This window comes from Centropristis striata, chromosome 8, assembly GCF_030273125.1.
Source record: "Centropristis striata isolate RG_2023a ecotype Rhode Island chromosome 8, C.striata_1.0, whole genome shotgun sequence".
Taxonomy (NCBI): Eukaryota; Metazoa; Chordata; class Actinopteri; order Perciformes; family Serranidae; genus Centropristis; species Centropristis striata.
This window is the reverse complement of record NC_081524.1, coordinates 13,059,703-13,073,919: the sequence shown is the minus strand read 5'-3', so window position 1 is coordinate 13,073,919 and position 14,217 is coordinate 13,059,703. Positions and strand designations below refer to the sequence as shown.

The following is a 14,217-nucleotide window of genomic DNA, read 5'->3' as shown; positions in this document are numbered from 1 at the left end:
CTAACTCTGGCTTTTTTAACCATGTTTTATGAAATTGCACTGTCCCCTTTTAAATAAACTAATAATAATAATAATAATAATAAATGTATTTCTGATGAACAAGATTACTGGAAGCTGGATAAGGCCATTCATTTAAAATCTGATATGATGTTTTCATAACCTTTAAAAGTACCAGATGGACTTACTACCTAGTACTTTCTTGGTCAAAATGGTCTTAATGTTGATATGGCACACATTAACAAGAAAATGTAAAATGGCACTCAGTATCAAAAAGGTTGCTGACCCCTGATGTAGAGAAATGTATAAATTGAATATAAACTTGAAGAATTACACAAAAGCGCAGTATATTGGTTATGAGGCTGTGTATATGTGGTTAACTAAAACCCATGCAGCTGGATGTGGTGGCTCGCTGTTCTTACAGCAGCAGGAAGCCCATGAGGAGAAACAGCAGAGGTTTCATGACGGCCGCAATCCCCTCGACACTCAGCGATGGAGCCCCTGAACAAGAGTGACATGAAGATTGAATGCAAAGATTTCCTCTCTGAGAGCCTTCAGGGTCTATGAAAACCTATTTTCTTAATCATTTTCTTATTATGTGATGGGGTCCAACATAAACACACTGTGTTCTGCCAATATGTGACATGACAAAGCACTGTACATGTATGTTCTTACCTGAATAGCTATATTTTTCGGGGGTTTCGGGGGTTTCGGGGGTTTCGGTTCTTAGTTCAATATCCCCCGTCCTCGCCATTTCAAGAGCTTCCATCTGCTCCTCTCCCAGGGCTTCTTCCTGATCTTTGGTTACACTCACAGCAGTGGCAGATTCAAAAGCCATCAGTTGCTCTTCAGAGAGTTTCTGGAGGGTAAACAAGAATACAATCCCTTAAGTAAGACTATGCAATAAATGTACTTTTTTGAACAGGGAGGGATATTGAGAGCGAACTCCGTGTTATAAGGATACTTAATACAATACTTATAAAACAACAAACATGGAAATTACAGTATACAACAAATAAAACAGCAAACAGGCCCAAGGACATCAACATTAGTGAAACATGAATTCAAAGAAAACTACATTCACAATGATCTGATTTGAATTGATAAAAGGTCAAAAAGGGGATTAGCTTGTCTAGTGTCAGAAGCTTTTGCAGCTTATTCAACTTGCATGGTGCATAATATTCAGGAGCCAATTTCACAATCTCGATGGTGATTTTTTTTGAGGGCCAAATGGTGTTGGGCCTTTGTTAATAAATTCAGTGCTGTTCTCTCCTAACAAGCATCTACTGACACCTAGCTTTCGTTCTAAAGCCATCACTAGAAAGCTCTTATATAAATAACATTACCTTGGTCCATAACAGATAAATGGATTGACAGAACTATATGCTTTTTGCAATTCTTATTTCTATTTTTAAATTATGTTTCTTATTCAGGTTGTTTTGTGAAGAATAAATTGCTCTAATGTATCTCTATCTCTGTAATCTAATGTTTCTTGTATAAAGTCTTGGTCTTTCTTAATAACCAAGTTTTGTTTTAGAGTGTCGCATGCTGCACATATACATGTACGTTTATAATTATTGATGCATTAACATTGTATGTGAGGACCAGTTTGTTGTAATTGGTTGAGGTGAAGCTCATTTGTACTGTTCAACTGTTGAGTAGTTTTTGCTTTTTAATTGAAATCACTCCTTCTGAATTTTCTTTACTAAATTAATTAATTTATGCATCTTAAAGAAACAAAGGACAAGGCTGGTTGCAAAAGTTGACATTAAAAAATTCTTTTAACAAGCAGATTTGCATTGAAAACTGGTTTAAATAATCTTTTTTTTTTTTTTACAAAGAATATAAAACCTTAAGGAATAAATGCCACTATTTTTCAATCACTAAACAATGCACCAAGTTTTAGATGCTTGTCATATATTTACTATTAAAAATAAAAATAAATACAACTACAGCTGGCAGATAAACATATTGTACTAGAGTTAAAGGTACAATATTTCCCTTGGAAATGTAGTGGAGTAGACATCTAATGTAGTGAAAAATGGGAACATTCAAAATATTATTACTAAAGTATTGTACTTGAGTAAATGTAGCTGGCTCTAAGCTGGAAGACAATGGAAGGAAAGAGCAAAGGCTAGAGAAAGTTACTTACAGCAAAGTTTTCGGGTGGTATGAGCTTGACGCACGTCTCATTGAGATATGAGAAGACAGATGGGCCCAAAGAAGCCAACTCTGTTCCATTCAACCCAGCTGAGGGCGGGACAAACAGCGGGTCAGTATTTTGTGAGACTCTGTTGAGCTAAACAACACTTCACAGTACTTCTGAAGAATACTACAAAATGAAGTTTGGTTTCCTGCAGAGAACAAAAAGAGGAGGTGATTATCTAACCAACAATGCAGCCCAGCTCAGAAACCCGTGCCTCGGACCAGTTTTCGGGACTTCCGAATGCAGACACAGCAAGACTTTTAAACTGCTGTAAAACCTCGAAGGAGCACTGACAAACATCTATTGAGCCCACAGCCTCCCTGTGACACACACAGAAACACAAACATTATAACAGACAAAAAGTATTTGCTTCTGCACTGAACAAATCTCCCTATTCATTGAGTAATCAGAAATGCTACAAAACTATCTACACATCCAGAATCATTTGTTTGTCTCTATTCTCTATCAATAGGATGTTGATATCAGACATTAAAAACAGTGGAAAGGATGTCAAACTCTTGCATAGATAGTTGGGGTTAGGTGAACACTTTTAGTGGCATTAGAGAAAGATAGAGTTTGTATAGTGTTGTTCTCTCTCTCTCTGTCTCTCTGTCTTGAACATCTTAATTGACTAGTAATGAGTTGTGTATGGTGCACGAACTTGAAGGCGTCCTTGTTGAGCTGTTGGATCTCCTCGGAGCTTAGGCCACAGATGAACCGGTTTAGTGCCACCATGTGGTGAACTTTCAGCTTCTCTGCTGTCAGGTTGTTGGTTTTAGCAATAGCCTTCCACACAGCCTTCACCTATTGAGACAGGTCGTCTTGATTATAGTCAGGCGGCTTAGCCAAATAAAGGGGACACGTCGGACAAAAGCACCAAATTTTTTCCACATGCTCTCTATCACCATAGGTTTCAATTTTTGGTAGGAGCCACTTCATCAAGATTGTGGATCGGAGATGGCAGCCATATAAAGTCTATGAGAAACTCTATATCTTCCAAGCCACTTAGAAGGACAATCTTGGTGTCAAAATATACATTTTCTGGGTCAAGGAATCATTTAAAGCTATTGGGAATATCACTAGATAATTATTTGATCAAATAGATATGTTCATTTTCACCCAGACTGGTAGGTCTTCAAGTGCTGCAGCAGGCAATCCTGAGCTGAAAATGAATCTATGTTCACTGGAGAGTGCGGATTAGCTGCAATGTACACTGCTCAAAAAAAAAAATCAAGGGAACGCTTTAATCTCATGTCAGATCTCTAGTGATATTCTCAATAGCTTTAAATGATTCCTTTACCCAGAAAATGTATATTTTGACACCAAGATTGACCTTTTAAGTGGATTGGAAGATAAACTGGTTCTCATAGACTTTATATGGGTGCCATCTCCGATCCACAATCTTGATGAAGTGGCTCCTACCAAAAATGTAAACCTATGGTGATGGAGACCATGTGGAAAAAATTTGGTGCTTTTGTCCGACGTGTCCCCTTTATTCTTAAATCTGGTCCTAAGCCGCCTGACTATTAGTGAACATCTTGATAATCTGTATATTAGTAGTAGTCATGAGCACATGAGGCTGCTTTCATACTTCACCTTTGTTTCGTTCCAGTCACAGTGGGCAATATCGTCCAGCTCATCCATTAAAAAGGGGCATTCCTCCAGTTCTTCCTCAGGGAGACCACGAGTTATACATCCCCACTCTCTCACGTTGCAGTCATCATTCTCTGGGATGATCTGCAGAAACACAGAATCAGACCTTTACTCAAAAAATATTCTAATGAACATACAGCTTTCTAAAGTTCATTTTTCCCACTTTGAGTTTCAATTTTTACATTTGTAAGTCAATATTTTTTTCTTTTGTGCAGTGATGGCAGTCTGGTATTTTTTATGTATAAAGGGGGCAGTCAAATTTTCTAACATAAGATTTATAATGTATTTCAGTCATCTCTGGAGTGGGCCTCGAATGGGCCTGGTTCACAGAGTTTTTTCGGACAGCGGTAATAGCTGTTCAGCTGGTAGCACTTACAAAAAATGTAAAGAATGTGTCGGACGCACAATGTGGATATCGTGAGAATTTACAGCTCTATTTGCACAAGGCTTTAAGTAGTGCAGCACTGAAATATAGGGCCTTAGTGTAAGTTTAAAAATGTCCAAAAATGCACTAACATCATCAGGAGATCATGAAGAAGGATTAGTTTTACATTATGTCAAAGACATTTCTGTGTGTTGCAGAAATATCTACTGATACAGGTCACAATTAGACCTTTCATTATAACCACATTCGGTCAGACAAAATATTGTCCCGGAAATAATTGTGTTTAGATATTAGGCCGAAGGTGTGGGAGAGTTATTTTCAACTATAAGGGTATATTGAAAATTTTAAAAAAGCTTGGGTCTTATTGTTTGTTAAAAAAAATCAGGGTTCAGCTCAAGGTTATAATAGTTTTGGATTTTTCATTAGTTTTAGTTTTAATGTTGTTGTGAATTTTTGTTTTCAAATTCAGTTAGTTTTAGTTCGTTTTTAGAGTGAGTTTTCTAGTTTTAGTTTAATTTTTATTTTTTGAAAATGCTTAGTTTTAGTTTAGTTTTTATTAGTTTTAGTGTTAGTTTTAGTTTTTTTTAATGGGCTATGTGTTGGGTGCGTGATTCAAAGAGGCCATAATAAATGTTTCCTTTGTTTCCTTTGGTTTATCATCTCAGCCCCAATAAGGTTATTAACTCTTACAGTTCTGGGTGTTTTGAATTTTGTTTCGAGTGTAGACATCCCAGTCTCAGTAAACATATTCACCATGTGTTGCATGTTCAAATAAATACACTGAATTATGAATGAAAAAAGTTGACAAAAACGAAAACTAAGGACATTTTCACTATAATTTTAGTTAGTTTTGTAACCACAAAATACAGTTTTAGTTAGTTATCGTTTTTTAAAAACTCTAGTTTTTATTTTTATTTCAGTTAACGAAAATGTTTTTTCAATTCTAGTTTTCGTTAACTATAATAACCTTGCTTCAGCTGCTCTTCAATAACTTTACTATAGTCCCTTATTGCATGGACCTCACTGTCAACCCCACAATGAAACCCAGGGATAAAAAAAAGAATAGAAATGTTAAAATAAAAAATAAATTATAAAAGGACTTTCTCTCAATCACTTTACCAGAGAAGTCTTATGCTCCCGAAATAACCAGAACCAGGATGGCACAATCAGTGTCTCCACTTTACCTCCATTGCTTTTTCAAGGAGCACTTCCAGTTGCTGTTCTCTGAAGTCAGGGATGGCCGCAAATATTTCTATGCTGTTGATGAAGGTAGCATTTGACATCTGCTTCAGCTCTTCAGGTTTCCAGAAGATGTTGTCCATGCCCAGCATTTCAATGTTATCCTCAGTGGGTCCTTCAGTATCTGCAGACCTAGTTTGACGGTTTTTTTCTGAGAAAGACAAGAGAGACACACACAGCGGGTGAGAAATAAAAAAAAAGACAGTAGAACAATGCATCACCAGTTCTTGCACAGTATCACTAACTTATCGTTTTGCGGAGTTGGAACATTTTCCTTCTTAAGGCATCAGGGAGGTCATTCCTGTCTTTAATTAGGAAATCGAGAGTGTCCAAAATCGAATCCTAACAGAGACAGAGGCAGAAAACAAACAGAAATGTGAAATATGTGCACAAATCATTGCAACCACATATGTAAAGTGCTGAACCCCCTCTTCATGTGGAGAGATTTATTAATATAACTGTGGAACATTATGAGCATTGTGTGAAGCAAAAGACAAGAGAAATACACCTTATTGGGCAGAGCAGATATGGCATCGACATCCAAAAGGAGTAGAGGACCCACTGTTTCCATGATCTCATCTGACCAGTCGGATATTTTCCTGCAGAAGATTTTAAAAATGCATCAGACTCTTGCTTTCTCTGCAGTAACTCTAGCATCCATTAGCAGCTTGTGTCCTACCCATAAGTCTCTATGAGAAGATCAATTATATCTTTCGTGTTGCGTTTAGGAATGCGCTTGCAGAAAGCCATGGCCTCCAGGGTGAACTCGAGGACGTCGGGATCCATGAGGCGCAGTTGGGATGCCTGAAGCTCACACTTCAATGATCCAAGCCTGAGCACATCCTCATTGGTCAGCACTGATAAGTCTTCCCCCTGCAAATACAAGGTAAATATGTTAGACCTTTGTTGCAAGTACTAAACTCACAATGTGATAATTGTAGATGTGGAGCAGTAGGTATGTTTGTGACAATGTAAAAGGATAGTCAATTATGGAAAGAATGTGATTGTGTGGCAAATTTTTGTGAGTACATCGGCCAGGCAAAGCAAAGCTCTCTCAGTAAATGCGGGGCGAGTCTTCGAACGACGAGGTATTAATTTCAGGTCATCATCTTTCAAGTCAAGTAAGGCATCGCACACAGAGTCAGGCAAATCCTTCAGCTTCTTGGCCCTGGGACAGTGTAAATAAGACAGGGAGATCGAGAGCGGTCACATTTTAATTATATCATTGTTAAAAATACAGTGAGATGGGGAGAAGATGGTTCATTTACAGCAGGCGAAGACGTATCTCTTTTGGAATTTTGTCTATTTCCTCCTCGGTGATGGTTTCAAAATAGTCATCTCTCTCTGCCTCCAAGACCGTAAAAAGCTTTTCGGCAACACATTCTTTCTGAAAATGCAAATTTGTTATCAAGTAGTATACTCTACACATCCTTTATTTACATATTACAGTATATGTGTGAGTAAATCCATACCAGCTGTGGGTTGAGCCACTTCGGAGCGTCTGTCATGTTCTGAGCCATTTCCTTTGCTTTACTGTCTGATACATTCTTGAGAATCTCACACTTAGCTTCCCAACGGCCTGAAGGTATCCTCTTGCCACTGCCATAAAATGTATGAAATATAACACAAGATGTATGTGAAGCAATAGCAGATATAAACCCACAGTATCAAGAACATGCCGATTACTTTAATCCCAAATAATTGTCAGGAAGAGATATATAGTCAGGCGGCTTAGCCAAATAAAGGGGACACGTCGGACAAAAGCACCACATTTTTTCCACATACTCTCTATCACCATAGGTTTCAATTTTTGGTAGGAGCCACTTCATCAAGATTGTGGATCGGAGATGGCAGCCATATAAAGTCTATGAGAAACTCTATATCTTCCAAGCCAATTAGAAGGTCAATCTTGGTGTCCAAATATACATTTTCTGTGTCAAGGAATCATTTAAAGCTACCGAGAACATCACTAGATAATTATTTTATCAAATAGATATGTTCATTTTCACCCAGACTGGTAGGTCTTCAGTGCTGCAGCAGGGAATCCTGAGCTGAAAATGAATCTATGTTCACTGGAGAGTGCGGATTAGCTGCAATGTACACTGCTCAAAAAAAAATCTAGGGAACGCTTTAATCTCATGTCAGATCTCTAGTGATATTCTCAATAGCTTAAAATGATTCCTTTACCCAGAAAATGCATATTTTGACACCAAGGTTGACCTTTTAAGTGGATTGGAAGATAAATTGGTTCTCATAGACTTTATATGGGTGCCATCTCCGATCCACAATCTTGATGAAGTGGCTCCTACCAAAAATGTAAACCTATGGTGATGGAGACCATGTGGAAAAAATTTGGTGCTTTTGTCCGACGTGTCCCCTTTATTCTTAAATCTGGTCCTAAGCCGCCTGACTAATACAAAACAATGTAATTTGAAATTAGCTTGTTTCTATGATTTTTTCTTGTGTTTTTGGTATTCAATGTTTTTGAGACTCCCATATGTTTCGACTTATTTTTGCTCTTCTCTTAAGTAAGACAAAGTTTTGTTAAAAAGCATTTTTACCAAGATAGGAAAAAAAACATGTTGCTTTCACACTCAACAAATTATTTGTCCAACTTAAGGAAACACGTTTAAAATTTTAGGGAGATTAAAGAAAAAAAGAAAAAGGAACATCATAGAATTTAGATTAGGCATAAGACATAAGAAGCTTTATTGTCATTGTAGTTATACAACAAAACTTTGTATTATTTTGTATCAATTTGAATTAACGCCTCTGCCAGCCACAACAGAAACTATTTTAGCCTTGTAGGACTTTTATTGCAAGGATTTTGTTTTGCTTTGCTATAATTTGGTTATTTCTGTTACTTTGTCCATCGCTGTATTTCTTACCTAAAATTTTTCATTCCTTGAAACATCTTTTTTGCTAGTTGAGCAGCCTATTGAAAATACAACAAAGTAGAAACATAGCATCAATTCATCTAGCATCTAAAATCAAAATAATATGAAAAATTCACATCATGTTTAAAATGTAAAAACATAATAAAATGTGTCAATAGCTCAGTGCTGGAAGAGAGGAGGTATAAAGGGACATTACCTGTGGCAGACACCATGTTTTTTTCTTTATGTCAGAGGTGGTGAGGTCGTTCAGTTTGTCTATAGGAAGCCTGCAAAGCAAGGATCTGGGCAGCTTCTCTACCAACTGTGATGAACTCATAGTTTTAGACAGCTAGAAGCAAATAAGACATTCTTGTGTTCACAAGGTTTGAAAATAGTATCACAGATAACAAATTACTTTCTATTTGAGAATGAGATTTGAGATCCTTTTGTTCTTCCCTCTTAATTGTCTTATGCTTCATTCCAAATCACATACTAGTTCATTTGACAATATTTATATAACACACACACACACACACACACACACACACACACACACACACACACACACACACACACACTGTAAAAAATGTTTGTAGAAATTACAGTAAAACACTGTCAAATTATATCAGAAATAGGGCGTGAAATTAAAAATGTAATATCACGGTAGTAGACACTTTTAATTACCGTAAATCAAAGAATAGCACAAAACTTTTACTTTTTTCTGTCATAAACTTTAGAAAACACAGTTTTGCTGTAAAAAATACTAGATTTTTCATTTAAAATGTATGGAGAAATACCATAACGTCACAAGGACATAACTACCATAAAAATAATAGCAGACCAAAGGACCTAACAAAGGACCTAAAATGACCAAAAGAGTCACATAACGAACAAAAAAAAGACAGAAAACGACCAAAAGAGACACAAAACCATCAAAAAAGACACAAAATGACCAAAAGAGACACAAAACTATCTAAAAAGACACAAAATGACCCAAAAAAAAGACAGAAAGCGACCAAAAGAGACATGAAATGATCAAAAAAAGACACAAAATGACCAAAAAAATACGTAAAATTATCAAATGAGACACAAAATGACCAAAAAGAGACACAATAGGGATAAAATGGCAAGTGATTTTTCAGTCTAAATGACAGATTTAGCTGATATTTACATTTAAATTTACAGTAGAAAACCCACTCACTGTATTTTTTACGGTAAAGTTCTGGCAACCACAGCTGCCAGTATTTTATCGTAAATTAAACAGAATATTTTTTACAGTGCACAGAGGTAATGACACATGATTTGGATATTTTCATGTCAAGAAATATTTGGGATAAAAAAGGTTATTCAATAAGGGTAGCTTCTCTCTCTCTCTCTCTCTCTCTCCTGACTTACCATATCCACCACGAACCACCGCTGTGCCTTGGTCATGTATCTGGAGACGTTCTTCAGGCCCTCTGTATTATTCAGGATTTCCTTGATACGCTTGAAGGCACCGTTTGGAAGTGCTCGTACAATTGAGCTAAGTTCTATCAGCTCCTTACCAGACAAATCTTTACACTAAGGGAAAGCAAAATGAGATAAGTATAAAGAGAGAACATATCAGACAAGTTCCCAGCGGCCCTGCAGGCTCACCTTGTTGCTGCATATTTTTTCATACAGGAACTTCTGCTTTGAAAGACTCAATTTTAAGTATTTTCCTTTGACAAGTTCCTCAAGATATTTGGGAGGGATCCTCTTCAGTTGTCTGATAGGCAACTCCAAAACACTGCTAGCAAACTTTTGTAGATCTTCAGTGTTGTTTTTTGACATCAGAAATCTAATGAGACGCTTCCTCACCTTGAGTCAGGAGAAAAGAAAAGACATTCATGAAGTTTACTTATGTCCTGGCTGAGTGGGGACATGGGTGAAGGCTTGGGTAAGTGAGTGATACCAGTTTGATTCGAGGGTTTTCACAGTTAAGGTTGTCAAGGTCAGAGAGAAATTTCTTGCTGAGGTCAGGAGTCAAGTCTGGAAACTCGGTTTTGTCACAGGCCAGTACGCCCATCCTGGTGAGATTCAAAAGCAACAAAGTTTTGATTATTCCAACCCTGAAATACAACCAGTTCTCTAGCTATAACATTGGGTAAGTTTATTGGTATACAGAATTATTATCATTGATGTGTTTTTCATTCTTTTACAATGAGTGAGCAGCTATAAGAATGCTGTTTACTCCTGTGGAAACCATTACTGTATGTTCATCTGTCCACTTCAGCAAAAATCTGAAAACCTGATTTTATCTTCACTTGTTTTCTAACAATTTGTATCTTTGTGTGAAACACATTCATGCATGAATACAAACTTGTCCGTATTTTCAGCAAGCTCTTTTCCCTTGAAGCATTCTCGAAATTTTTTCCCAAACGTCTTGCGCAGAGTGGGTTTCATACTACGGCCAGAGGTTGCAGATCTGAACCGGTTGGAGCGGAAAAATTCACACAGCTGCAAAAGAAAAAGCGAAGAAAACAAACCAACAGTGCTACAAATTAAAAATGTTGTCATCTGCTATTTTTAGTTTTATTGGCTCTTCACTCTGTATTGACGACCACCTCACCTGTTCCTTGGGAGAATAATTAACATCGTTTCTTTTCAAACTGTCGATGTCAAATCCAAGCATTTCCAGCGCCTCCGAATTCAGCCATGGTACTGAAGAATTGCAGCGAACCATCCCCTCTACAGTCAAAATGAGGCTATTACAAGTCACATTCACACTTGTAGAAAAGTGATGACAGGAAGGAGGCAGGACAAAAGGCTTCACATCCACCCTACAGGAGTTTATGGGTATGATTTGAGTGTGTGGTTTGCAGATCCACATGTACTGATAAGGGACAACTTTCACTAGTGATGAAGCACCTTACATGGTATTTGATTTTCATGCACGACACTTTGCTATGTTATTAATATTACTATTATTACTATTATTATTATTATTGTTATTACTATTATTATTATTATTATTATTATTCATAATAATAATAATATTATTATTATATATTATATATCATATTTTATTTAAAATGACTTTATTTATATTTTTCATTTTATTTATTTTTATATTGTTTATTATCTATTATTACATATTATATTATTATATTATATATATTATATTATATTATATACTGTACTATTATTATTATTATTATATACCGTCTAGTCAATATAGCATTGTTGCATCATATCACCAGTTTAATTACCATCATCTTGCCAACCATCCTACCAACTGATCTTCTTTTTTTTAACTTCTTAAGTGTCCTTGTTCTATTCTGTGTTTTTTTCTATTGTTGTTTTTATTTATGCTACCTCAGTATTTTATTCTATTGTATTTTATTGTACTTGAATACCAGACTGCTGTGACAACCGAATTTCCCTTCGGGGATGAATAAAGTAATCTATCTATTTCGCAGATCTCAAAGCATCTAAACACATATGCAAAAATATATACTGTGTGTCAAAAACACAGATGCAATGTTTCGATGACAAAACCTGTCAGTTTCAATGTTGGTTGTTAAATGACACAATATTTACATGCTTTGCATTGATCACACATAAGAGCTCATCTACCTCCTGCTCTTCCTGTCGGTCATCAGGTTTAATTTATTTCAGCTTCATTCACCTTTTTGTTCTTTTTAACTACATCCCTTAGTGTTAGTATTTACTTTGGAATGCGAATGAGCAACACATGGCCCGCTTAAACCATCTCAATCTGGCCCATGGCGGCCTCAAAGGGAAAAAACAACAACATCAAACAACAAAAAGAGATTAAATTGTTGGAAGTGGTTTGTGACTGTATGGGTTTAGCTGATTCCTTACCTGTTCTTGAATCAGATTGCGGCCTTGTTGTACATTTGAAGTCCTTCAGGGCGAAATGCTCTTTTACCAAATTTAACGCACCTTTTTTATTTTTTTTAGACCTTTTCTTCAGCATCTTCTTTCTGGAATCGACCATCAATTTTACAATTTTAAGAAAAGTAGCTGATAAACTTTGGATACAGTAATTGCATAAAAGTGTACTCACAGTGTTTTTGTATCAATTTCGGAAGGAAGGTCCAAAGCGTTGAAAGACTCATCCATCATTATAGGTTGGGCAGCCCAAAGCAGTGCGTCTTTGTCCTCTGAGGTCATGTTGCATTCACTCTGTGGGGTCAGAGCCTTCAAGGCTAGAGGGGCTAAATATGCTCGCATGTAACATGCAATTGCCTCCTGAGGGAATCAGAGCAATAGAAGGAATCATTAGACTGCCAGAATACTGTATTACTTAGTTAAATCTTGGCATTAGTAGGAAGTACTGACAGAAGAGGTATTCATCCGCCTGACCATGGGTGGAAGGTTGCTGCAATTCCACATGTTTGCCTAAAAAGAGCCAAAGAGAAAACAGACAACTATTACATGCTGGCTAAAGCAGGTAAAATTATAACAAATAAGTAGTAAAAATGTTCCATCAACCATTAAAATCCAGATTTGTATATGATATATCAAAGTAAGTATTAAAATACTTATATATAAGTATTTCAATACTCCAAATAATCAAAAACCCATACTCATTTACATCATCTTTATGTGAAGAAATTCAATGTAGTTTAAGTGCTTATGTGTGTGTGTGTGTGTGTGTGTGTGTGTGTGTGTGTGTGTGTGTGTGAGTGTGTGTGTGTGTGTGTTCACACCATTCTGTCAGGTCTATCAGGTCTTCCATTTTTATCAGGTCTATCAGGTCTTCCGCCTGTACCAGGTCTACCAGGTCTACCAGGTCTACCAGGTTTATCAGGTTTATCAGGTTTATCAGGTTTATCAGATTTATCAGGTTTACCAGGTCTACTAGGTTTTTTTTTTTTTTTCTTTTTGTCTTTCTTCTCTCCTGATTCTGAAGACATTGACTCTTCGGCTTTGAAAAACTTAGATAGGAAGGCATCCATTTGGTCAGAATTTGTGTCCACCATAGGCAAGTCACTGAGAGAAATGAGAGAAGAAACAACTTTTCAGTGAGAAGAAATTGATCGTTTTTTTATTTGTTGATTGATTTTGTCCGTTAATCAACTAGATTTTTATCCTTTAATCACCCAGTGAGGTTAAGTCTATATCACTTATTAGCAACACTTTGCTAAAATCCTCATAATACGACCACAGTCTTCAAGAACTGAGATATAAATGTAATCAAAATAACTTTTACAAGCTTACAAAATTCAGGGACATTATTTGGCTCTTTAAGAGATTACCTAACACACAATTACAGAATTACCTGTTTTCAAGGATAGTTTGCAGCTCCATCCTCTCAGGCTTTGAGTATCCTGTAACATAACAACCCTCCATGTTATTATGTTGCACAGTTTAAACACATTAGGACAGGTCTTTGCCATATATTAGTTCTGACTCATGTTACAAAGGGTACTCATAATGTGTGTAAACATACTGGGACTGGGATTGGGATTTGTACAGTAAATTGGATCTGTCTATTGTCGCAAACACACAATGTCCCATATAATGTGAATGAAGAGTTCCCTCACCCATTTCCTGGCACTGCTTCATCTGATGGAAAAAAAGGACAGACAGGATGTTTAAGGTAAGACATCTGTTTAAATTGTCCATACATGGATAGAAAAAGTTATTACTCTCAACACTTGAAAACGGTGGTTTCGACCTAAAATGAATAATTAAAAAAAACAAATTAAGTCTAAGGTACAGAGCTGGTTCATGGAGGTAAAAGAGTAAAAAAAAAATACACATTTACTCTCTGTGAGTAGCTCTTTATTCAACTTATTATTATTTTATTTAGTTTTTTATCTTACTTTTTGTCTTTACTAGTATAAGAATATATGTAAACAAATGTAAAT

At 36.3% G+C, this 14,217-nt stretch overlaps 1 protein-coding gene across 1 annotated transcript; it reads right to left on the bottom strand.

Annotated features, from left to right (window-relative positions):
• Positions 1–79: 79 nt before the first annotated feature.
• otoa (otoancorin) lies at positions 80–13,126 on the bottom strand. The gene is made up of 23 exons (XM_059339119.1): positions 13,054–13,126; positions 12,683–12,742; positions 12,408–12,592; positions 12,203–12,324; positions 10,947–11,230; positions 10,698–10,834; positions 10,239–10,404; positions 9,992–10,201; positions 9,752–9,916; positions 8,574–8,705; positions 8,369–8,415; positions 6,953–7,079; positions 6,749–6,867; positions 6,510–6,648; positions 6,160–6,353; positions 5,880–6,079; positions 5,426–5,631; positions 3,800–3,940; positions 2,865–3,007; positions 2,387–2,523; positions 2,150–2,247; positions 673–856; positions 80–498 (listed from the first exon to the last, which is right to left on the bottom strand). The coding sequence occupies exons 1-23, from the start codon at positions 13,054–13,056 to the stop codon at positions 416–418; spliced, it is 3,282 nt and encodes a 1,093-aa protein (XP_059195102.1). The 5' UTR covers positions 13,057–13,126; the 3' UTR covers positions 80–415.
• Between the last annotated feature and the right edge of the window lie 1,091 nt (positions 13,127–14,217).

Excerpts from the sequence above, each read along its gene's own strand:
- otoa (XM_059339119.1), bottom strand. Across the intron at positions 8,416-8,573 it reads AAACATGGTGTCTGCCACAG|GCTGCTCAACTAGCAAAAAA; the intron begins GTAATGTCCCTT and ends TATTTTCAATAG. Across the intron at positions 6,868-6,952 it reads AGTGGCTCAACCCACAGCTG|AAAGAATGTGTTGCCGAAAA; the intron begins GTATGGATTTAC and ends TTGCATTTTCAG.